Raw genomic sequence first — 27,500 nt, forward strand, 5'->3', positions numbered from 1 at the left:
AGTTGTTAGTAGAAAAGACGAATAACATGACGCCTTAATTGTGTAAGTAGTGTAAACAATAAATAGATAACATATACATGTACAGTCAAAAACACATCACAGTATAGAAAGAAACAAAACACAAATAAAAATGTCCGAATTGAAAGGCCTTTTTTGATAAAGCCTCTCTGAATTAAAATGTTATGGTAATTTTTATGTCGGAAATGATTGAACATACCATTTGCTAAGTTAATTGCTTATCAAAACGTTCTAAAGATAGTTTTTCAAGAGTTCATTAATCACCGGTTACATATTATGTTTACATCAACAAGCTTAGAGTTACACAATATATATATATACCCGAAATGCATCTTGAATCTTTGCGTTTGAAATCGGATTGAACGAATGCAGTGGCATAATACAGGTTAAATGGAACTTTTGCAGTATATGCCTAAAATTTGATTTCAGTCAGTGCTTGTAGGTGAGATAGTGTTTCTCTTTTGATTTAAAACCCGTTTTCACTTTCTTTATTGTTGTCAACTGTGAAGCAGCAGCTTTAAAAACAATGCGAATAAGCCACATAGTCCACAGTATATAAATATAACAGAATATATCAATGCTTCGAATATACAGTACTCGCCATTAAATAACAGTCAACAACACTTTAAATCGTCGCTATTGCTTTTTACACATATTTATTATATACCGAGATTGCATGCACTTCATATCACTTGTGTCTTACAGGGGCGTAGCTGCTATTAGACACAGCAGGCCCGAGCCAACATTTTTATTTAAACATGAAAAAATTAAAATGCTTCAACTTCGAAAAACACATTAAAGTGTTGACCCTGAGGGGAGTGAGGTGTTAGAAATCTGCATTTCATATTGGCATAATCCTCATACAATGGATTCTGGTCTTGTTCAAATGACATATCTTCTAATTATCAACTCTACTTCTTTCTATGTGCATAGATTCTAGCTCGCTACTTTTCACGTGACTTGCTGTAACAAATTTACATAGATCTACATGTAGATCTACTTGTCTCCCTTCCAACACTACAGTAAGTTGTACTCGATTATCGTTGGATTTTTTAGAAACATTCCGAATGACGTTTAATACCGCGGGAAATTAAAATGGAGCTCTTGTCCCTGTATCCCGATCCATTGACTGAATCCGGGTCGGTTTGGTCCCTTGATGCCGAACAAAATTGTGCTGTTAAAGACATGCAGACAGTATTATTGGAAAGAATTCCCATTGTTTGACTGGAGTGTTACACTTTTAAATGTTTCTTTGTTCCATATTGTTTTAAAATTTAGTTCTCTGGTATAAATATAATACAGTAAAATTTAGTTCAATGACATTGAGATAAAACAGTAAAATATCAAAGAAAAACAGGCCAAAGTCTTATCTTATTATTAGTTTAGATATGCTTTATATCTCACCACAGGCGTAATAGGATTTAAAACTTTTCCGGAGAAGGACCCCCGTACCCCCCGTTTTTATGTATCATTCCGGGCCTACAGCTCAAAAAATGCTAGCTACGCCCCTGATTTTCATTTTTTGTTGCGAAATGAAGAATAAATAAGTATTATTCTATCGCAAAGAAATAATGTTTATGTCACGTGTCAACGCATGTACAATATAACACTTGTGGACATTTAAACGAACCTGTACTTTTGAATTGAATTCACACTTCATTACTTGTTGCGACGTGCCATTTTAAAATATACACTATTCATTCTAAATTTCACCGTGGAACACTTTTTTTCTTTTATAATCACACTACATGTACATAAAAATGTGCAACAGTGCAACTCTTTTCATCATGTTGTCTTACCTACTTTCAAATTGTCTTATTTATATTTTTTTCCAACTTTAATTCTGTTCTTTTGTTACGTTTCTGCACCATTTTAACATAACAAAACGCGCGTTCCATTTCAATATTCCATGATTTATGTTTCGTTTACTTGGATTGAACATTTCGAGAACTTGTATATCCCTATGTCCCATGTTAGTGAACTTCAATATGTGTCTATTGTCGTAGTTTTTTGTAACTGTGATGTAATGTATATGTCCAATTTTGATAGGACAGAAAAATACTATACGTCCTTTCAGCACAACCTTCTTCATGTTTTATGTCCATAATAGTAATTGTTCCTGATCGTAATTTATTTGCAGAGTGAAATAATTTCAAAATTTCACGACTTCGTGTTTTAAATCCCCATGACTCAATTTTGCAATAGTATAACCTGTTGTACTATTTTCAAATTGGAACAATCATGATTTACTGTGTAAAACATTCCATTTAAGCTTTTTGCAGTGCTACAATGCACTTGCCTTTTTTGACAAGTCTCTTTTTCATTGCTTACAGCGTTGTTTATATTTCGGCAAAAAGACAAGTTTCGACAAAAATAGTCATAAATTCGAAAAAAAATATTCATTTTATTCAAACAAGCCAAATAAAAAAACTTGATCCAAAAATATGCTAATCAACATCTTTTCGTTAATGGAGAGTACATTCAATCGAAATTGAAAAATAGTTCAGCGTAAGTAAAGTTTTTAATCGATTATTGAGTAAAAAAAAACGTAAAAACTACCCACTTAATTCGAACCCGTGCATGCTGAATGTGTAGCGCGTCAGCTTTTACTTGTATATGTCTCTGGTTCGAACGACATGGAATGTATTATTTTCTTTATTACAATTATTATAAAAAAAACTGTTCCAAGTATTACAGTTTTGTTTCCATTTTAATTCAAGGACATTTCCAAGAAAAGAAAAATATATGAACCGGTCCCTTCAGCCTCACTCCGTCTGTATAGTCAGCACAGCAGTTATTGAGCTGTTGATTTCAACTTACCCGGAATGCACAGGCTAATCTGGGACGACACTTTACGCACATTCATTATGCCCAGTTTTCTCAGAACGCGACTCACTTTTGCAATCATGATTGCTATATTCGATCGTATTAGCTAAATTAAATTTCAATAAACGAAAAATAACTAAAAACGTAATCTTAAAATGAAATTTAAAAGGTTTCTGCATGCGCTTGCATATTCTTGTTATATTGGGAATTGCAAAAAAAAAACGAAAGAAAAAAATAAGCCGAGCTTTCTACTCAAAAGTTCACAGAGTTGTACAATCTAGCTCAGTTATATTTCAAAGTGTTTACAAATTAGAGCTACAATTGTTCTGTTACAATATCCTGCCTCTGTGCGTCCACCGCCGCCATATCCGATGCCATATCAATAGACATCACACGAGCGCCATATTCACTAGCCTCCTCATCGAGGATTGTGACCTTCTTCGGCTTCAGCTGTGTTTTAGAGACCGTAAGGTGCACGTTGTTTTCCTCTATTTCCCGACGCTGAGCCGCCTGTGCGAGCTTTTCCTCGTCAATTCCCGGATCCACGGTGAAATCTATGTCCTCTAAAACGCCCATAACCTTTTGTGTCTGAAAGGACATCACAAGTCGTACTTTTTAGGATAAGAACAACCGAAATCAATGGCAAACAACATAGTTACATTTGGAATACGATAATTATTTACAAATTCCCAATATAACTCATGGCTTTTTTCTTTATATCACCAAAATCTATTTGCTTCGTACTATTTTGGTACTGACCCCTTTTTCCTACTAAGCGTACCAAGGATGTTGGATTATGGAAACTGCCAGCAACCGAAAAAATGTATATTGATCTGACATTGTTTGTATTTCGTTAGATAAATCAAGGAATATAAGTACTCAGACTTATGCGAGCTTATACTAACAAATTCCCAAGACGTTACAATGAAAAAGTGAATAATTTTACAACGACTGTCATCCTAAATTTTCAAAATGTATAACGTAATTTAAACAAACTTGTTGCTTGATGGAAACATTTAATACCTTCAACGCCTTTTGACCAAACTACCGGCAAATTATCATACTTAATTATATCATATTTAACAAGCTCGTGTAGCCTGAATATTTAAAATAATTATGCAAAAGGAGTAAAGGCACTAACCCAAACATAAAACTTTGCGGCCGACTCGCTGACCCTTTTGACTCGGTCGAAGTTATACTCAGCGAGCAAGGTGAGGATCTTGTTTCGGGTGTTGTAGGACGGAAACAGCTCGGCCACCAGTGACATCTGCTTGTACACGTGCTCATTACTGATCTGTTTCTTTATGTGGTCCCAGCTCTGTCGAGGATAAACCGCATTACACTCATACTTACGAAGTTAAGTTAAAATAGGTTTACTTTTTTATGTGTGTTCTTTTAACATTGTTTATCGTTTGCGTACTAACAAAAGACTATAGCCGTATTGCAGTGTGATATTATTTTCTGAAGTGAAATTGACTTCACGACGAAAACACTCAAATATATATTCGTTGTAATGATGTTTTAAAATTGTCATCCAAAACAAGGTCCGTGTTAGGTTAATGTTTGCAATCTTTATTTGCAAGTTTAAAACTATACAGGTATTTGGTTATACGAATTTATCAACTGACTCGCGTTGTGAAAAAATTGGGCGTAAGCCATATGCGACCAGCGTAGCTCCAGACCAGCCTGCGCCTTTGCGCACAATTGTATGAAGATACGCTGTCCAAAAATGAGAACCAGAACCCTTGCACGACTTTGTGGTGGACAAAGAAGCTCCTAACCAGACTGTGTGACAGACTTGACGCATATGGTATATAACACACATTGCATTACTTGGCTAAAGTATGTTATATAGATTTTTAAAATTCTTAATTAAAAAATACCATTCCCTAAACAAACCAGAATCAAACGTTATTGTGAAAAACGTGGATCTTGAATGGTAGTTCATATAATTATTTGATTAAATAAATTAAGCCAGTAAATCAGTAAGGCTTAATTTATTGAAAGTCCATGTCTTAGCCAATACGATTGAGATTGATTTCAATAACATAAAATTTATTAAGAATACTTTAACCTATATTTGATATTATAATACATACTGATTGCAGGATATGTTTGGTATCTGTACATTATTCCTTTCATAATACATGGATTTTAACTTTCAAATTGTAATACACAAATTTATGTTTACAATATAACATACATTCCAACATTTGTATAATAGGGTATTTAAAACCACATTAATTCACAAATGCGTTCACATTTCTTTACAACTCTCTATCTCCTGTTTGGAGACATACCTCTATCGCTTTATCAGGCTCCTCCAGCAGAAGTAGCAATGCACCCATTGTTATGTGCACTTCCGGTGGCGGGTCTCCGACGAACAGAAGGTCGTCGCCAGCGTGCCGAAGTTCCGGTATGTATTTGGGAAACTCAAGCAACTTCTTCAGCTGATTACGGAGCGCAAACAGGCGACGTGTTTCAAGGACCAGAGCGCCTTTGTTCTTATACTTGCTGAGTTTCACAAGCGTTTCGTTACAGACGCGATAGTTTCGGCGATGAATTGCGTCGAATATTTCTGAAACATGTATCATTTTAAATCAAAGATATATCAATATAAAGCATTGTTGGTTTATATATCTTTGTTTACATATATTCTTCTTTCCAAAATACAAAGGTTTATCAATACCGCATACACATTTAAAAAGGAGTTATTTATAGATAATATTCGAGCTGTGATGCGTTGATGCATAAACTAAAGACACAATTTAATTGTATTAATGCATAGTGCATGATGTAATAACCATAGAATGTATTGTTTTAAGACCGAATAAGCTTGTGGACAGCAAATTGTTAGTTTAATACGCTTGAAATGATAGATCTATAATCACATATGCCGTACCTTTTCTCATCGCTTGATATTCCGCCCTGCTTTTCCCCGCCGCCAGTTCGTCATCGTGCTTGTTTATCTTTGTCCTATGGCACTTGTCCAGTGCATTGTACACGGCAGTCGGGTTGGTTCCGAGCATGGTAGCTAGTAGCTCGGCCCTTGCGAGTTTTTGGTGACCGTTCTGAAATAGAGGTTTTAATAGTGTTCATGTTGCACAGACGAGGCTACTTATAAGCCACGTTGGCAAGCAATCAGAGCGTAATTCTTCTTGTTAATTGACAGATAGCTCTTACGTAATCAACTTATTGCAATGCCATGTATTTCATAGGCAATTTTTCGTTCGCCTTTCGCCTTTCACGAATGGCGGATATTAAAAAGAATATATGTTCTGACAATGTTTATGGAGTTTCATTTTTTCTGTACCAAAATATATTAACAGTTTATATTGATAGAGGTTTCTTTCCTGTTGGAACAGGTTATGTTTCTCATATACAGTTAAGAAATCCTGGGTAAGTTCTGAAGTGTCATTTCCATTTTATGGACTGGGATTTTTTTTTAACAAAACTAAAATAAATGTTCAGATTGTACATTAAGTTTGCATACAGTAATCGTATTAAATATGTGTATATAGATTACAAAATGTATTTCATTCCATTGTAATACTAGTCAAATTCTAAATATGTATATTCTTTATATGAAATCATGCGGTCCACACATGCTAATCAGGGACGACACTTGTTGCTTTTATGGCAATTTTCGTTGAAAGGAAGCCACTCACTCCTAAACAAAAAATTAGTCTAGGCGGAACTTGATTAGCGTGTGTGGCATGCATGGGCTCATCTGGGACCACACTTTACGCACTTGCATTAAGCTCGGTTTTTTAAGAGCGCGACTCACTTACTTCTCTGTTTAATCCATCCATCGTTCTTAGAAGGTACACACACACAACCGTTGGTTCGGAATAGACCTTCGTTTTACCATCGTCGCCAATTGCGTAAGGTAGCGCGCTTATGACCAACGCGAACTCGCCTTCGTGGGGTACCTGCACGTTTATGACAAGCTGCCGCTTCTTCGGTTCCTTATAACACTCGTGGTATGGCGAATAGTCGCCGTCCTCTGGCGCTATCTTGCCTTTCTTTGGAGTCTTTACCCTTGATTTGTCGACGAGCTGTCCTCTGGAATCCAAAGGGGTAGCCTCCCCGCTATTATCGTCAGGAAGGTAACCGCGCAATTCAGTCACATAATCGAATAGCTTTGACTTCTCAACATGAAGATGAAAATGGAATTGCCGTGGTTTATAGACAGGTGGTCGTTGTAACGTGTGTAAATTATGTGGATCAGCGGGTATAATTTGTTGGTAGATCCTAACAATACCCGTTGGTTTCGATGGTAGAGTCAGTCCAAATGGAAGACACTCGGGGCCTGGTCCCCACATAAGCGGAAATGGTTCATAGGGGATGTATTTGAAGTCGTCTATACGCCTGTTGCAGATAAGCCTAAACTGGCACAATCTGAGCGCATGGGAACCGTGGTAACCACCGTTGATCTCTAGTCTAAACGTTCCTTCAATTGGAAAACGAACCTCAATATAAAAGTAGTCATTGTGACGACTGTGAATCACGAGTTTGTTTAAATGTGGTAGAATGAGTTTATGATTGGCACACTCGGTACTGAGTAAATGCAGTTCAGTTGACAATGTCAGTCTGTGAGCATTGTTGAAATCAGCCGATATCCATATTTTCACCTTTCCTTCACTAGATTCTAGCGAACAACACCGTTCACTCACCAGACGGAGACCGAATCTAAAAAATGCCGGGAACAAAATTGGCAAAAATAAAAACTCGCTTTTTGTTAGTATGGTATATTCAGGGCGCAAAAGTTGCCATCTGTTATCATCTGTCCAATTGGAGTGCACGAACACTTCAGGTGTAGGCATGAAATAATCCTCGTTTATGAAGACTTTGACAATCTCTTTCAGTTGCTTAACGACCTCTGCGCGTTTGCGACCACCTGTTTCTACTTCTCGTCGAATCCAGTCATCCAGTGAACCGCCTAATCCGTCCAATCCCTAAAAAAGCATGGGCGACGATTTTTAAACTGTTTCGTCATGTCAAAAATATATGTTGGCAGAAGCATTCCATTAGTGTTGATTCACGTTTTGTTTTAGGATGGCTGTTTGACGTATTATTTTTAGGATGGTATGCATTACTTTTATACTAAAAAACAATATGGATGTACATTGTGTTGTGTTATTTAAACAAATACTGTCTCCAATACTATGTTGGCATTGTTTTCTAATCCAGATCATACTTTTGAACCGTTATAAATTGTCACATATTTACACGTTTTACGTCTCCAAGTTTACCATATATTTTTTAAACGACCTTACAATGTATATTGCCCTTGGGAAAGAATTCCCCACACGTACTTAGTTATTTTACCAACAGAAGCCTCATTTCAACAGTAGTCCGTACCCTGCATATCCAGTACGGATGCACAAGTTGCCAGTCCGCCTCCACGTACACCGCTGTCCACGTGTCGTTGACCACTTGACCACTCGGGTCGGACATATCCATCTCAGTCCGCTTAGCAATACCGTTAATAAGAACGCATGACAGACCCGCCTCCCTGTGGAACATAAAAAAAGGTTTAGCTGTCTTACCGAATGTTTTACCTTAATATTCATTAAGAAAATATAGTAAAATGTTCCGCAACAAGTCCCGAATATATAAAATTGGAAAAGATTGCATTTGAAGAGTTTAAATATAGTCTCTGTAACTAGCCAAAATATCATTAGTGTAACATTTTACAACCACATCTAGGCTAGCTCCAAATAGCCTCAATTGACAATTATGTACCTCCAAACAATTAAATCCGTGAGCTTAGCTAAACAGTTCTCTACATTTTATCAGGAAGTTTTTTTTCCAAAACATAAACATATCATTTACTAGAAAAGAGATCTCCATGTAAATATTAACCAATGTGAACTTAACCTGCACAAAACGCAGTAGGCTTCCGAATAAGACTTCTTGCCGTTTGCAACGAGTTTCAGTAAACCTTTCGGTGTGGTGATGGTTGATGGCACCATGACGGAGCTCTGGGTCTTCTGGTATGCAAGCCACACTATAAGACCCCTAGCCATCATCAGGTCGGTCAGGGGATGATAGCGAATGGGCTTCCTTAAATACTCCGTCAGGGCAGTGAACGTCGCAACGTGCTCCGGTCGTGCCTGGATTTTAAAGGAACAATGTAGATGACTTAGATTCAACGTCAGCAATTTTGAAAAGGTCGATAAATATTGCCGTTAATATCACCCACTATCAATATCAATATCATACCACGTGTTACTTCTTTGTCGTCTTAAACAGGTCAACATATTTGTTGGTGCAAACGGGACTCATGTAAATGGTCCCCATCGAGAACGATTTACGCAGAAAAGCCCGGATCGCCATCATATCTCTTACCGTTCTAGCATGTTCGTCAATGACGGAAAAGTTTAGGGACCCTTTCCTCGGCGGGTTCCTTCTCGGCATTCCGTGGATAGACACAGCGTCGACGGAGAGGACGGAAGTTCTCCCCAGGGACCTACGCGTCTTCTCTTGGTTCATAAACGAGATCCGGCGGCCGGAAGGGGTCATCTGGGGTCGTGATATAAGGGGCCCCGACACCAGCGGGGAATTGATGAGCACGGAGCGAGGCGTGATTGCCGTTCCGGCCGTTGCGTAGCTGGATGCTGAAGTATTTGACCTTTGATATAATATTCATATAAAGGTGACAACAAATGTTTGCTAGATTTCTGAATGTCATCAGAAAAGTGAAACGAAATATGTTCTTCAGTTTCGCCTCGTAGTAATGCATTACTCGTTCTTCTATAAAGTTATTTACAATTCGATGACACAATGCTTAGTACCCAAAACAGCGTTTGCCTTTGAGTTATACAGTGATGTGCCTCTATTGTCACTACACATGCACTGCATTAAGTCGGTACAAATCAAATTAAAAGACTGTATACGTACGATATGACACGATCGTTTTGCCATCCTCGAATTCCAGGAGATCCTCCTCCACCTGTGTCCAGTTGAACTCGTCCCTCTCCTCCTCGTCATCCTGGTACCACGGGATTGGAGACCGGATGTCGTCTATCGTCAGCAGCTGCGGCTCGGGTGGCCGGTAACCTGGCATCGTTGCGGGCACCTCGTTGGCCTGCGTATAAGGAAAACAGAACACATGTCTATTTGTCAAGCTTTTGTTAGTTCATAGAGCTTACGCAAAAGCAATGCATGTGATAATGTTGGCAATTAGAGGCGACCAGAGGCCCGATTTCAAATACACTTCATCTGGAGAAAACCTTACATGTAAGAGTAACAATTATCTTACTCGTTTGCAAACACGTATGTACGCATCGTTTTATAAATAATCTGGAATTATAAAGATTAATCAGCTGAAAACTTCTTTAAATATTTACATAAAATAATTAAATATTTATTATTTACAATAACCTATACCTGAACGTAAGCATTTCAATATTAAAATATAAAATATAATTTCTACTGCATCTGGTTTAATCTTATATTCACTTTGAAGAAATTTTGTAATCGTTTCACCTCTAAATCTCTTAACAAAAATTCAAATACTGAATCACAATAAATCAACTATGCATCTTAGTTACGTATTAATCGATGTATGCTGTACATAAAGTTAAACATAGGTATATTCATGATTAAATATCAAGCTATATTCACGAATAAATACCTAATGCAATTGCGTGTTAATGAAAAAAAATCGTGTAAATGTTTAACTACGCATATAAATACATTATCGGTTAGGGATTTAGAAAAGCAGAAACACGATAACGACAAACTTTTACCAAATTTAAAATGTTGCTCTCAAATACAGATATATGGAAAAAGGAGATAATAAGTTTAGCTTTGGTGTACTACTTGACCTAACACACCGTACAAAATAATTATTTTTTGTTAAAAAGTGAGTTAAAATAGTATAATTATAGACAACAAAATAGAGTAAAGAAGTTCAGATCTACCGTTGTGGAATCTAAAACAAAATATCCACTCCACAGGTGATTAGCGTGTGGCTATGATATTAATAAGTGAAAACATCATTTTGAATGATAAATAATCATATTATAACGACAAATCAAGTTTTCTGAAAAAAATCACTATCAAATATATATATATATATATATATATATATATATATATATATATATATATATATATATATATATATATATATATATATATATATATATATATATATATTTGATAGTAAAAATTTTTTTTTCAGAAAACTTGATTTGTCGTTATAATATAATTATTTATCGAGCAAAATTAAGTTTTCACTTATTAATATCATATCCACACGCTTATCACCTGTGATCCACTCATGTTAATACAAAAGTTTAGTTACACTGCATCCATTTTAATTAAGAATCTATTTAATCAAAACCCTCGCTGATATGCTTGAATCGATGTGTGAAAAAGCTGAGCATCAAACACGATGCTCGTTCTGTGTGAATACAACAAGATTTTGTAATATTGTCAATCTGTGCATACCGACTAAATGAGCCTTGTTCTGAGAAAACGGGGCTTAATGCATGTACGTAAAGTGTCGTCCAAGATAAACCTGTGCAGTCCGCACAGGTTAATCAGGGACGACACTTTCCGCCTTAACTTGATTTTCGGTAAGGAGGGACTTCCTTGAAACTAAAAATACCATAAAAGCGGAAAGTGTCGTCCCTGATTAGCCTGTGCGGACATCTGGGACGACACTTAACGCACATGCATTAAGCCAAGTTTCTCAGAATTTAAGGCTAAAATTCAATTAACCTCTAGTTAGTGTGTCGAAAGTCACATGCATATATTTAGAAACAACCGACGTATTGCAAAATGCCATCCAATCAGTCAAATAAGATTAAATTAACAAGCTGCTTTCATGTGCCTCACTCTTATTTTAATTTAAACGTTTCCATTACAAGTTATCGATTCAATTATCTTTAACACTTCATGATTCTTTGAAAAAAGTGCTTGTAATTCAGCCCAATGCAATGTATATGGTGAGGGGAATCAACAGCAATCATCTATGATACAGAAGCTTTGTTAGTAGACGCTTGTTTTACGTTTGCCAACGGAAGGTTACTATATGTTAAGGGAGTTATGGTGCATATAAAAAGGTTATAAAATAAATAAAACCTCTGCAACATTTGAGTTATCCTCCTCAATATTCTCTTTGTTATCTACATCTACTAGTTCATGAGCCGCTCTATCAGTATTAGCCTCACTAATCGTGTCCGATATATTATTGTTACGGACTGCTATAGCTTTCCCCATTGCATTACTATCCACCTCGTCCTCAGTTAGCACTTCCAGTTTCTCAGTCGTGTGCTGGTCTGCATTTACAGTGCCCTCGGAGATTGGTGCCACTACCACCTTTTGCATAGTAAGAAATTGCAAACATTTCAAGTGACATACTTGACCCATTTGCTCAACATTTTATCATTTAACAAAGCTTAGAGTTCAGTTTCTTTAATTAAAAAAATGTGTTTCAAACTCTTCAGAACATGACACTAATTTAGATTGTATTACAGCATATATAGAATTTTGTTTTAAAGCTTATATATATGATGATGATTTAATTAAAGTGTAGCTGGTATAAACACACCTGCAACTATGTTTCGAGCAAATGGGTTCTGATATATTTGAATCGAAGGACAATTAAGACTGACGTGAGAATAACGTGGAACTACGTGTTATTTGTTTTCTTCTGTATTAACATGTCCGTTTTCACAAGACATGTTTGGGGAACATTTACCCGGAGGCTCGTTTGGAAGAATAGTTTCATAGAAGCGATGGCTACTCTTCCTGTTCATGATGTTGACAATGGTGTTCTATATGAATGCACTATGATTTCTCGTTATCCATAATAGTAATAATAAACCCGCTTCATGCAAAACTGTGTCTAATGTGCTATGCGACCATCGCAGATCCCGATCAGCCCGCGCCCGCGCAATCTGATCAAAGCCTCTCCTGTCCACCATAAAGTCACGCAAAGTTTCGTGTTCTCACTTTACGGGTAAATTTAAAAACTCTTTTTTGTCAATTTGTTAAATATATACGCATGCACACGGATATGATGACATGACAATCACAATGTATTGTTAGTGTTTGTAACTGCTACGATATTGAATTTCATCGCGTGTAAACTGTTTTAAAAAACGCGCTTTTTTGTTAATGGTTTTATCTATAACATTTAAATTATACAATTACTGGTAAAATGACAAAGGTCGTGTTTCAAATAAAAAATCACGATTGGCTCATCGTAAGAAATGTATATAATTCTTACTTTTTATCACGTATTATCACGTATTTTCTTTTCAACATATAATTTCGATATGAATATTAGATACAAAAATGTAAGTCGTTTCTTCTTTAATGGCATAAATGTACAATTTTCATGCTGCAATTGTAGAAAGAACGTTCAGTTTCAACAAAGTAATGGCAGTGCATGACAAAACGTTAACGCTGGTGATACTCACTTTGCGGCGTAACGCTTTCGCTGTCTTGTTGCCCATCCTTGCAGCATGGTTTTCGCCACTTATACGTCACTCTTCAACCTGCTATGGTGATATCCGTTACCAATCGGTCATTAATAGAGCCTCGTTAAGGGAAAACTGGGCTTAATGCATTCAATTAGTATCGTCCCAAATTAGTCAGTGCAATCGGCACATGCTAATCAGGGACGACACTTTCCGCCTTAACTGGATTTTCGCTAAGAAAAGACATCCTTTAAACGAAAAATAGTATAAAAGCGGAAAGTTTCGTCCCTAATAGGCATGTGCAGACTGCACAGGCTTATGTGGGACGACACCTTTCGCTTATGCATTAAGCCCAGTTTTTCCATAACGTGGCTCAATAAATAGAACATACTCGTTGTCGCAGATAGAGCCCGATCATAAATATTAGCAATGCCCCGAATAAAGTGTCTACCGACGCAGAGTCATGATGTTAAGATAGTTTGTGTGTATTTTCAATCCGCCCTTTTGATATTTGTTTTTGTTTTAAATTGTCATGAAAAATTGGTTCTATGGGCACTGAAAAGTAGGTTAACAGTTTAACGCTTTCAAGCAATTATCTGAAAGGAACAATTATTTGGACGTTACGATATTAATGGTGGGCTTTCATTTGTTAAAAAATAAAGGCATTACATTTAAAACATGTGCAGCCCAAATGGTGAGTATGTATTTGTGTAATAGTAGGTTCGAAGTAACAAGAATGGATTGCACAGCAATTTAGCTGAATGTTGAAAATATAAAAGGTTGTAAGCCTGGAAAAGTTTGCAATAACGCAAGTACCATAGAGTCGCCAATAACAGAAATTTCGAAATAGCGGAAAAGGGTAAATTATCTTTCTTTTTTTAAGAATCACTATGTAATTTCACCAACCTGTTATCTGACAAGTTAAACGCATTACAGAATCAAGCTTTTAGTCGTAAACAACGATTTGGACGTTTATTACGAGCATTCGAGACTACATAGCGATATCATCAACATTTCATCAAATATTACTCGCAATTATCATTCATCTAGCTGCAATAAACCCAGTTTTTAATCAGTAATAATATACTCTTACATGAAATCGTTTTTAACGGCCTTTTCACGTTTTGGTTTATTGACAAAATAATAAAAAAATGGTTCAGATTCGCAAATTTTCGTTTTAGTTATGATATTTGTGAGGAAAAAGTAATACTGAACATTTACCATGCTCAAGAATAGCCATTATATGCATCTTTTTTACGATTTGAAAACCTGAAAATTATCGAGCGTTGCACCGCAAAACGATTGAATCATTTTTGAGAGTTGTGTTGTTGTCATTATATATTGTGATACTTCGAGGATTGCTTATATAAAATGTAAAATAGATCAATAACTGTATGATCACGGATGGCCGAGTGGTCTAAGCGATAGTCTTTTACTCCAGGGGTCAGTGGTTCGAGCCCAGTTGAGGGTTACTTTTTTCTTTCTTTAATTTTATTCCTAATGTTTTACTGGAGCTGTTTAGATCCAATGTTTGCATTTATCAATATAAAGCATGTAATGACAAACTTCAATACATGCCAAAATCTGTGAAAAGGCCCCTTTAAATCAGAAGCAAGGCCAGTTTTAACTATCGTTGACACTCAAAAGAGGCATTACGTTTAATGTTGTTCTTCCGCATGTGACCACAACAATCAGTTAAAAAGGATAACGAATATAACATTCCATTAGTTCGTTTATGTAGTAGACGCCAACGTTCGATGATAAATGGCTTTGTTTGATTTTATTTGAATTTCAACTTCTGACAAATGAGATGCAGAGTGCGCCACTAGATCTAAATCTACTGACTGCAATTGAATTCGTTGTAGATATTGTCCTATATTGTCAATATTATCAATACGTACTTGTCGTAAAACTTAATCTTATTCAGTCGATGAAAACAACATCTTAACAAAATGATGGTGGTGTTGTGAGTCCATGCAAATACAAAATCGATTTATCTGGCATTTAAAAGTATTATAAAATGCATAGCATATGCCATTGCAAATACATGTATTCCAGAACGTTTTGTACTCAGGGTTTCTTTAGACTCTGATCTGTTACATTATAAAAAGTATGTTTTATATATGTACACAAGTGTGTCTTATATATACACATTTTGATGTTCATTGTGTAACATATGTGCTAGGTTCATAATGTTCATTATTCGTGGATGTCTATACTGTGGTTCTATAAGGCTTTGTGAACAGTCAAGTTGGCGCTTGTTTGGAAAATATAATTTATCATCAGGGTATAATTCACTCGTGAACCTGGTTTTCACTCACGTAACATGTAGCAAAATAGTTTGTCACGGCGCCTTACATTTGTGTGTTGCCATGAACGCAAAATTAATCAAAGCGCTGAAGGCACTGTAGGTGTTCGCTGTTGTATACGTTTAGACGCAACTCAGTTTTAAAAATTATGTTATAGCTATTTATATTGCAAGTTTTAAATGAACACAACCCATTCAAATTTATAAAGAGTGTGTTTTAAAGCACAAGTCCAGATGTGTTTTTTTAATCATTAACAAAAAAATATAATTTAAACTTCCTTTTGGGAAAACAGGGCTTAATGCATATGCATTAATTGTCATCCCAGTACTAGAGACTTTTAAAACATTATAAAATCAGAAATGTCGTCCTTGATTAGCTTGTGCGCATTGCACATGCTAATCAGTGTGCACAGGCTAATCTTATTTGACATGCATTAAGCCCCGTTTTCCGTGAAAGCAGCCAATATGTACGGATTTCAATGATAAACACTAGACTGGCCAATGTCGTCTTACAAGCTGTTAAACGCTATTAGTCATATACACCCACTGCAGTGAACAGGCAGACGTGGTACTTATCTTTCCTAGCAGACGCTTCTAGCATACAATTTTCGTTTGCTAATTTTACTGAAACATGCAGTGGTTGTCTTTCCATAGCGTAGTTAAGCAGTTAAGCGCATTCTGATTTGCAAAATTTGGTTTGTAACATTAGTGTGAGCTAACGCTCACACTAATAAAATTGCTCATGAAAATGCCAGACAAACTTTTTTATTTATACTAGAGTTAAACTCATATTGTTTGATTTTTGCTTGATAAATGAAAGTGACTAAAAGTAGTTACTGTTTCGATATATACGACCTGACTGCATATGTTTGGGGTCACAACTTTATATGAAAAATGGTATCGCTGTCAAAGAAAACATACGTTTAATAAACATCGTCTAATTCAGCCGTTCATTGTGTCAACCAATAAGTAACAAACAAACACATTATCCAAAAATAGACAGGCTTATTGTTATAACCAATAAGCAAGTGTTTGGAGAATAAATATCGCCCATTTAACAGCGTGTATGAACGTAACCTCTACAGTATATAATTGGAAAACTTGAAAGCTTATTTTGAAGAAAGCCTTGATTTACGCTTAATTGCTGCTTCAACTAATATTGTTTATCGATCTATATACACCTTGTGCATATTTAAAATTTGTCATTATGTGTATAGTTTTTAAATGATGAAAAAAAGCATTTTAACTTTATTTTAAACTATATGCCATTTTGAAAAGTTTAATACTTAATTCTTTAATACATACCAGTATGTTGTCATATCCATGTGCAACCAACAATCCATAGATACACTGACTGTATAGTTTTTAATTAGTCCAATATTCATTCGATACTTTTAAAACACAAACTAGTAATCGGAGCCATTTTGTGGTATTTAATTCGATTTCATTGTCACTGCTTACACGCAAAATAAATTTCCATTCGATTTTATTGTTAACATAATACACTTCAGAACAAATGATATACCCGATCAATACGCTTTGTTTTCTTTCGCCTTTTCAACGTGACTTAAGTGACTGTAAAGAAAGTTACACTTATTTTAAGTATGGGGGTAGTTTAAAATCTCTAATCCGGTTATTAACATATTGCGAAATAATGCTCCAAAATTTGTTTACAAGCAATAAAAGTACAAATGAGTCACAAAAACAACTTGTGCTCGTAGTTTAAAAAAGAATGGTTCATCAACAGTAATGTGAATTAAAAAAAAATAGTTATTCGAAAAAAAGGTTTATTCGAAAGTCAAAGACCATAATTGCAGTTAAAAAATACCAATCCAACAGTGTTTAGATGTTTGAGAAGCGAAGTTAATTGTGAAGTATGTTTTGTTTTGTTTAGTCGTTATTTAGTATTAATTAATAAAATTTTAAGCAGATTTATAGGGGGTTAATCAATACCCGTCTGTCCGCTTTGAAGGAGTTTTTGTATAAATCGCCTTTGTATTGAAAACACATATGAAGCACAAGTTATGGTGCTAATATTTCACAGTACATAAGCCAATATAAAATCCAAATACACGGGTATCTATTTCAGTAAATTTAAAGGAACGTGCTCCTTAATTTGTATAGTTCAGAATAAGATATGCGTACATGTTATCTCATCGATCAAGCCACGCAAAATACGTGTAAAAACCGTATTTACTACAAAAAACTTTAAACAAAAATATTATAATATTAAAACCAATTCATTCATGTTGATTTCAATCCTTTGGTTGTTTATCCGAAACTAACAGGGGTAAAATTGCCATGTAATTTATGTCAGGCGTAAAAGTTAAGGTTTTGAAATACAACAAATAAATCGATACCATCGTTTTCGATCAACCGTATTTTCATCGGAGTATTTTGGTAAAACGACATTCCTTAATAACTGTTGTATGGGATAAACATTGTGTATAACCCAAGCTAGAGCCAGTTAGTATTATAGCCATTTACAAAAAGTAAATGTATGTCGCTCACTTATCTGACATCGGAGAGGCATCCTTAACAAAATTAGTGATCCTTCTCTTCAACAGAACAAATGATGCAATACATATACATAAGGGTAAATAATCGTTCTGTTTTTATTGCTTTATAAAAGTTGTCTTCATATTCAACTTCAATTCTACAGACATTAAAATGTGCAAAGTAAAAAACCTAGGCTTACTTCAATCATATACAGAAATATGTAAACAAAGTAATTTCAAATAAACGATGATCGAACGACACCATGATGAAGATCACTTAAGGAATTCCGCTAACTGCATTTATTGCAAATTTTACTAATTCGTAATCATGAAATTAAGGGACTGTGCATATGAAGTCCATATTAAGCATGTCACTACTGGATGAAAATAAATAATTAAAAGAAACGTATACCAGTTATGAGCTTTTTAAAAATAATATGTTAAGTGTTTCAATGACATCACACATATCACAGAGGGTCTCTTATTCAAATAGACAAAAACATATTTTACATTAATAGTTTTATGTTAAATATCTCTAGAGTTTTCATGTTTATGATGCAGCGTTTCTGAAGTAATCTCTGGCCCGTATTAGCATTGCGTCTATCTGAAATAGCAAACAGAGAAGCATGTATGATAATTCGTGTTCAGGCAAAGAAATGAATGTACGAGAAGAAATACTATTTCTATACAGACAGGAAAACGATTAAAAAGCATGGATGGGAGATTTAGTTTAATTTGTTAAAATATTAATGCTTCTTCAAAGCGCATAACTAACAACGTACTTACCCATTTGTACATGGTAGCGGCAGCCTGACTTCCGTGGCTCACGTGCTGATAAGTGTACTTGTGAACGATGGAGTTGACATTGTCGAGGGTGTCCAGGTCCATGTTTCCCCACGGGAAGTTTGTCTCGGACATGTACTCCATCCGCTTGATTAGCGTCAGTTGATTGAGCTTGTCCTTGGCAAGGGTCAGTTGCGAGTGGATGTAGCCCCAATCCTGGACACGGCGCAAGCGTGGATATAAAGAAAATTCAATTGTGTGATGTGATAGCCAGCCATGGAACATGTTTAGAAATAATTATACATTTCTGTGGATGTTATCAAATCCAATGAATACCCGGTTATCGTAGTGGTTTGTATAAGCGCTATCACCTAGGTGACCCGTGTTATGTACCCGTTCCGGTAAGCAATTGGGTTTGGTTAGTGGTCATCGTATCAGACATGCCGGGTTTCCTCCGGGTACTCCGGCTTCTCTCAACAACACAAAACCACAGTAAAACGGAAAACATATTTCAGTATCAACAAAATAGCTGTAAACTGAAGCCATAATTAACAAGAGATGTGTTCGTCAGAAACACAATGCCCCCTATTGCGCCGCTTTGATTTTTTTTTATTATTTATTTTTTACCTTTGACCTTGAAGGATGACCTTGACCTTGAACTTCCACCACTCAAAATTTGCAGCTTCATGAAATACACATGCATGCCAAATATCAAGTTTCTATCTTCAATAAGCCAAAAGTTATGGCCAACGTTAAAGTTTTTCTTCGGACGGACGGACAGACTGACATACACACATACTGACATACTGACATACTGACGGACAGTTCAACTGCTATATGCCACCCTACCGGGGGGGGGGGCATAAATATTCGCCCCACCTTAGTGAGATTAGTAAATTAATTAGGTATGATTGCTCATACACTCCGAAAACACATTAACGCATCAAATGCAATTCAGAACAAGATAAGGAGAAAACTGGAACGTGAAATCATTATAATAATTTAGATGTGATTGAATTAAGCCGCAGACGTTGTAATGGCGCTGCGCAAAAACCAACTGAACTGCGAAGATTTTGACGTTCAAATTAAAATCAGTATTTTTCAATTAACACGGATCTAGTTCCAGCGTGAAGACATCCCATGCCAGTATAGACAAACGTTCAAGTACGATAATATATACAACAGATAAACTATAATTGACAAAGATACATAAAGATGCCAATCTAACATAGCTTTATAATCTGTGTCGTTAGTAGCTGTTTACAATAGTTGAATCTAGTGCAACTGTGCGTATAAAGATTCTGAGTGACTCATGTGCAAAGGGAGTGTGACTTGGACCTGGCACGCCAAGGTGAGGGGCGCGTATAGCAACCACAGCCAATTTGTATTACTGACCTTCGTGTCGCCTTTGTATCCCAGGAGCAGAAGAAGCGCTTTTAAGGTGTTGTGGACGGCAGGGCTGGGACTGGTCAGCTTGTACAGCTCCTCATTAGCCTCCCGGATTCCCGGAAGTTCTTTAGTGTAGCCTGAAACATGAATGTCGTCACCGGGTAATTGCATGCTTTACAATTCAATGTGATGAACAATCGTGATGTACATTATAACTTGACAGTGATATTTATCGTATGCATTGTCAATACAATTTCCATAACCAAAATTTTAGCCCATTTTTTAATAAGCTTTCAATCAAAATGGTGCATATCGTCGAAAAATGTTTCAGTTGTTTTAAGCCATCCGATTCCGAAAATAGAAGTACATGCGTGGATGGTCGATTATTTATGTTCTCCTGTAACTGCATTTTGTCGTCCGACACAAACTGCAAATGATGTAAAAAATGTATATCTGCCCATCTGCAACAAAATAATCAGTTACCCTGCAGACCGAGAAGTTCAGACCGGAAGTTGAGCAGCTTCTCCACCTCGATGACGAGCGCCTCCCGATAGCGATAGTTGACTACCTTACGTAACGTTTCCGTCACGATAGGGGCGTTACGTCGTTTCACGCAGTCAATAATATCTGTAAAAAAAGGCATTATATTTATTCAACAAATTAAATATCTTTTTCCGTTATTAACTACGCCAGTTATTGTGCTAAAACTTAAAAAGCTTAAATATATTGTATATAGTACAACTACATACGGGTACTTTAAATGCTAAAAAGCTTTGAGTACAAACAGGCTTTATGGTTTTCATGAGCGTTCAAAAAGATTCATCGAAAAAGAATGCTTATTAAAATGTGCTTTATTCATTTACAGTTTTCCACTCGTTTAACGTTTAAAGTCATGACTTCAAGAAATATTTAAAATATCGATATCGCGGTCTCCTATATACATTGTCTTATCAAATATATCACCTTTCTTTAGTCTTAGGTACTCCAGTTTGGCGTCGGCCGCCGCTATCTCGTCGTCGGTGGGCGGAATCTTCATGCGGAGGCATCTGACCACGGCCGCTTGGATCCGGTTGATGTCTTCCCTCGACATGGCCTCTTGAAGGGACTGTTTAGCCAGCTTGATCTCCGTTGGCTGTTATGAAGACATGCAAAAGTAATTAACCCAGTTATGCCTAGTAGACTCTCCCATCCTTCGAAATTGGATCAATTTATTTCCAAAATTAGGGATGTCTAGTATATCTATTTCAATATTTATAATATTTCTTACAGAAATTCCTTACAGCAAACAGCGCAGACACAGATGAGACGCCGCATTATGCGGCGTCTCATCTGGGTCTACTCTGTTTGCCAAGGCCTTTTTTTCTAGACGCTAGGCATAAATGGATTAAGTTGGTTGGATTTTATGTTTATTGAAGCTAGCGTGTACGAACACATTTTAGCGCACCATACTTTAACATTTTGTGATTTACAAAATACCCAACAGCTGTCGCGCAGCCTGGCCAGCGAAATACTCAATAATCTTGCATGTAATTATCAGAAAAAATATATGTCCAATAAATGTATATGGAAACCATATTATAGATTCGTGTAACCTGCGACTTAAAGGTCCAATAGGACAGTAACCGTGCACAAAGCCTTGTATGGCATAATCTCCATTATATTCAACATTATATGGTTATACTTAGCGTATGTTTGGTCGATATTGAGTGAAAAATAAGTGCATAAGTGCATCTAAGTCTTTGTGGGTAATTTTTTTTTTTTTTTTTTTTGGGGGGGGGGGGGGTCCCTTATAAAAAATTACGAAAACGACGAAATAACAGACACATGCCGTGCATGAAGTCTGCAGAGTACTCGGTAAAAGTGTTGCTCGGCGAAAAAAAAAACTTGTTCTATACGCACCCATGGTTGTGCAAGTAAAGACGTGACCAGGGTATTTTCGCAAGGGAATGAGGCAATAACTCATGTACACAATATTAGATACGCCTTATACGCATTGGTCTGCAAGGTATGCGGTTATGAAACACATGACTTAGGTTAGATCTAGTTAGAATCATGAGATCGACTGAAAAATAAAGTTTTTGGACATTGTAGACGTCTTACAGAAGATGGATTTTTTAGGGTACCCAGATTGCAAAAGTGCGTAACTGACAAAATAACATGTTTTGCAAGGAACCTGCAAAATACAAGGTTAACATATGGCTTTAAGACAAAAAAATATGTCTCAAAAATTTTCTCCTTTGTCAGGGGAAGAGAATAGTAAACGTCCTAGTACATGTAGCTAGCGTTGTATAACAGTCCCTTCTCACATAATTTAATGTTGTTGGCACTGAGTTATTATGTATCAAAGAATTATTATCCGGTGTTATTGATGCATTATTGAATTTTGAGCGCGAAATCTTGAAACGAGAACAATATGATAGAATTGTTTCCATGAGGATTACATACTCACTTCTCTGAGAGTTACGGTGTTTCCACTGAGTAGATAGTAGCACACGGGCACGGTGGAGTCCTTTCTTGGCATGCGCAGATTGTTCCTCACCTCCATTTCCGTCGCCTTAATAACGATGGCACACTCACCACCATCTAATCGTCCAATAACCTGGATTGACAACTGGCGTGTCGATGCGTCTTTGGTCATCTGGATTCTTACTGGGAAAATATTGTTTTCATTTTCGTCTTGGTCTTTCCCTTTAGGGTTTAGTGTAGACGGTACACCTTTCACGTCCCCAAATGACGAAATCTTCTCATCGACTTGGCCGTCTTGCACAAAGGTCGACGGAACTACTTCCGCTGTGTAATCGTACTTTCGGTACAGCGCTTTGTTGATATGAAAATTCAATGTAGTGAGATGGTAGTACACGTTAACGTCCCTAGAAACGCCAGAGTGCGCCTTAGGTTGTATCAATAGGACCCCGCTAGGCTTAGAAGCTAGCAGAAGACCCACTCTTTCCGCCATAGGACCGGGTCCCCAACATGAGGGTCCTGGTTCTACTGGGATGAAAAACCATTCCCGCTGCGTATCGTTGGATACTAGTTTAAATCTGCAGAGATTGGAAAGTTCAGTCCCGAAGCCGCCGTTGAGTGTGAGTTTGTAGGTACCCGTTACCGGTAGACGGATTTCAAATATGAACGAGTCGTTGCTTCTGTAGTTTAAAACAAGTTTGTTCAAGACCTTCTTGTGCAGCAGACGACCTTGAGATTTCATAGCTGGATCCTCCTCATCGGCTTCAAGCGCGTATCCCATATTCATTCGATGCGCATGCGCCTTAGGAGCCATGATGACGATAAGTACTACGCCATTTATCGCTGTTTGAACACAGTAAGGTTCCGTCACAAGTTTTAATCCATACGTGAAAAATGCCGGAGAAATGTACGCAACTTGCGAAAATTCCTCTAAAGATTTAAGTGTCCTTTCCGTTGAAATCAAGTGCCATTCAATATTTCTGGCGTAACACCTGTAAATGAACACGTCCGGTCTTGGCATGAAAAACTCCTCGTTAATCTCCAAATGTTTCTTATCCGCCTTCGCCCTAGCCGCCGCCTTAGCCGCCAGGTACGGGTCATCTTCGATCTGCACGAGATTTCCCTTCTCGGACCCGTACGTGCCGTTGCAGACCCAGAGTGGGTGTATCAACTGCCAGCTTCCGTCCACGTGCACGGCGCACCACGTGTCGGCCGCTCCCCGGTCCACGATGTCCCCAGGCTCGTACTTTCCCGCCTTCACGTAACCGGGAATGATTACCGTGGGAATGTTTGCGGCGCTGTGAAATGTAAATAAAGACAAGTCAACGATTAACAATCGGTATATGTGCATGTAATACAAAAAAACTTGGTAAACATAACGATGGGCATACATGTAGATACACGTATAATTGTGTTTAATCGTTTGTAGTTGGTAAACTAAAACATTGTATTGAATAACAATATAAAGTAACTATTAAACAGACTATTATCATCTCACAAAATCAAATAAACATCAATTTATTTTGGTCACGAAACACTCGCATATATACAAATAATGGTTGACAACTATATTTGTTGTTACACATTGTGCCCTTCTGTCTATGGAAACTGCTTTGAACATTAAACTCGTAATATCAAATCATATTTAATCGTAATCGATAACAAACAATCTGATACTCAGTATGCTGTCCTAACACGTTGCAGAAACTATTATGATAATACCCACACATAATCCATATACTAGTATTTCATATTAAATAAGTAATCATTGTGGAACCCGATAAGTAAGTATGCATTTCTTCATTCTTTGCAATCATATAGTAAATAATTCCTTTTGATACTGATGATGATGTCGTTCTGAAATTCCATCCTTCAATTTCATTCATATGTGTGATCGTCATTTGCAATTCAAAAACTCTGTAAGTTTGTCGGTGGTGGTCGGTAGTTCGGTCTGTCTTCTTGTCGGTTTATCGATCGGACGGTCGCCGAGACGTTCGGTCGGACGGTTAGACGGTCTGTCAGTCTGTTCGTTCGCCAGTCAGTCGATATCGCTCAGTCGGTCGGTTGCGCCGTCCATAAGTTAGTCAGTCATATTACAACCGGAATCGTAGGTCGGTCGGAAACAAAGGTTTCTATAGAAATATAGAAAGAGGATCCTCTCACCGACATATCAGAGCATACGCCTCGGTGTAGGTGAGCGTTTGGTTGCGCAGGTTCTGAAGGATACCCCCAGGCGTGTCTAGGGGAGCCGGAAGGTACCCGGTCTTCTGTGTGGGCTGCTCGGCAAACCAAAGGGTGAGAGCTCGAACAAGACAAGTGTGTGGGAAGTGCGACTGATCGATTGGCTGCGACAAGAACGCGATCAGGTCCACGAAAGTCGAGGATTGCTTTGCGGTAACCTGTTGTGAATGTTTGTATTATGATATTATTATAAACACAAGCTTTCTATAATACTTTAGGATTCTAGTATACAGTTATTACAACGTGTGCGTTCATTAACAAACAAGCGTAATGTTCTCGACGTATAAACATTGGTGTGACGGTCAACAATCTTATGAATAAAAAATGCCGTTTCACCTACCGTTCGCGCATGCTTGTCAATTAACCCGAATGACAAAACGGTCTTCTGACCAATCTTCCTCGCTCGCATCGCCCTTTTGTACCCAGAGTCCGTCCTTGACCTCGCAGCGGCGCGCGACGACGGAGGTCGGATTTCCTCGTAGTCGCTCTTCTTCATAACGTCATTGGTGCCCTTTTTATAAACTTCGTTGTTAGAAGCGTCGACGCCATCTTCTAGTTCCGCGTCAAGAATATGTTCCAAGACATCCCAGTCGACGTTTTGGCTCCTAGGATCGACCGCTTCCGGTATTGTTACGAGGGGCCGCAGTTCCGGAAGCAGCCATTTTGGAGGCGCTGGCGGCGGATACTTCCCTTTAGTGCGCGGGACTTTGACCTAACGAAGTTTATGCCCCTTCGGTGATCAGTTTTAAATGTGTAAAAACTTAACCATAAAAGTAGGAATCAATAATGTTAACACACAAAATTTATTTTTAACGATGTTAAAATGAAATGTACAGCCAATTGCATATAGTTTATGTGTTGATATTAAACATGTGCATAATCGAATATTATGTTAACTTATTGCAATGCAATAAATATGTGTAATCATAAAATTGTAATCACATATTCAGTATATATCTTTGATATCAAATATAAGCAAAAAACAGTTTACCGGGTCGATATATTTGGTGCTACCGCTCCCCATTTTAGTCAGACAGCAGCACCGGAACCAGCATTGCTTCTGGTATCGAAGCCAAGATCAAAATTAGTATACTCTCATAAAAGGTAGCATGCAAATTCTATGACATCGTGTCACCCAACAAGTGTAAAATGACTCGGACAAATGTACCACATGATCCAAAGAGGCGAACGTTTCCATATCGAATCATTTTACTATAATACATGCATCTTCTTAAAGAAGTTCATAATATGGCAAATCAACAAGCTTTACTTACAAGGCTCTATAGCAAAAAATATTTTAAAGCAAAAATACAAGAAATCCAAAGCCGTGCATAAACGTTTCGACACTAAATATCGCTATAGACAAAACGCGTATTGTTATGTTGATTGTATGTCATTAGAAGAATGTGTATATAAATGCTATATTATTATAAAAAATGTAAAAATAAAATCGAATACCTTTTAGAACATTCTCCAACGACAAATCGCTCGAGATCAGAAGGAAAACGTGAAAGCTACACGTTAATACTTTACACGAGTGGTCGTTGCGATTGTAAACAAAAAGAATTGTTTTACCCCTATCAGGTGTTTTACATTGAATCTTAGTTATTGATTTCATTTGTAACAGTCATTGTTTTCTTTCTATAGCTTTGTATAACATTTTGTTTACGTGTTTATAAATAAAATATCACCTTTTCCAAAAAGTACCAGTAGAGTGTCTTCCCTGCTGCTTCGTGTCAGTGTCGATATATAGGAACATACATTAAAGCGCTACTTCCAGCATATTTAAAAAATCAAATTTGCTGAAATCGGTTTAAAGGGTATTTTTTATAAATGCAAAAAGCATTTCAATAATAGTTAAGATTTGGTAGAATGGTGATTTCTTTTACAGAGTTAGAGAACTCCAGTGTACCCAGCGTTGAGTGTTTTTGTTCCCTTCGCGCACAGCACCTTCGAAGATAAGAGTTATTTTAATTCCTGCAAATTATTGTCGGGTTATTGGCGCTTTAAATAACGTTTAAAATGATTAGCCAATTAAACAAAGCGTAAATAGTGTATAGCGATTAACTCAATTTTATAGTAAAATCTAATAGGAAATCAATTTCATGTCGTAAAACTTACTTTAATTAGAACAATAAATGCTTGCACTTATACATATCAATAATTCAGTATACAAGCCAGTAATCACGGGATCAAGAGATGCAACCATTTCATAGAAATCAGCTAACAATCCCTTTATCTTTTTTATCAAAAAGGAAAATTTACAGAAGTAAATTTCGAATGGAAATATTACCAATTAAAACAATAAGTAATGCGTGTTATGCCATGGGCGTTGAAACTGTTACTGGGACGTTATTATTGAAATAACTACAAGGTAACAATTGATGCAAAGCATCAAAGGGCGTCGGGAATTTAAGTGTAAAAGGCACTCAATGAAGTTACATGGAACGATTTTTTTCTACTGTAAATATTAATATATTGGGCGATTATTTTAAACAAAATAGAAAAAGATACTGGTATAACCATTATCTA

General features: G+C 36.8%; 1 protein-coding gene across 1 annotated transcript; it reads right to left on the reverse strand.

Moving 5' to 3' along the window:
* Positions 1-18,370: 18,370 nt before the first annotated feature.
* LOC127879627 (uncharacterized) lies at positions 18,371-23,240 on the reverse strand. Its single transcript, XM_052426594.1, has 6 exons — positions 22,714-23,240; positions 21,228-21,396; positions 20,748-20,891; positions 20,271-20,401; positions 18,879-19,091; positions 18,371-18,696 (listed from the first exon to the last, which is right to left on the reverse strand). The coding sequence occupies exons 1-6, from the start codon at positions 23,218-23,220 to the stop codon at positions 18,643-18,645; spliced, it is 1,218 nt and encodes a 405-aa protein (XP_052282554.1). The 5' UTR covers positions 23,221-23,240; the 3' UTR covers positions 18,371-18,642.
* Between the last annotated feature and the right edge of the window lie 4,260 nt (positions 23,241-27,500).

This window comes from Dreissena polymorpha, chromosome 4 (assembly GCF_020536995.1).
Source record: "Dreissena polymorpha isolate Duluth1 chromosome 4, UMN_Dpol_1.0, whole genome shotgun sequence".
NCBI classification, from domain to species: Eukaryota; Metazoa; Mollusca; class Bivalvia; order Myida; family Dreissenidae; genus Dreissena; species Dreissena polymorpha.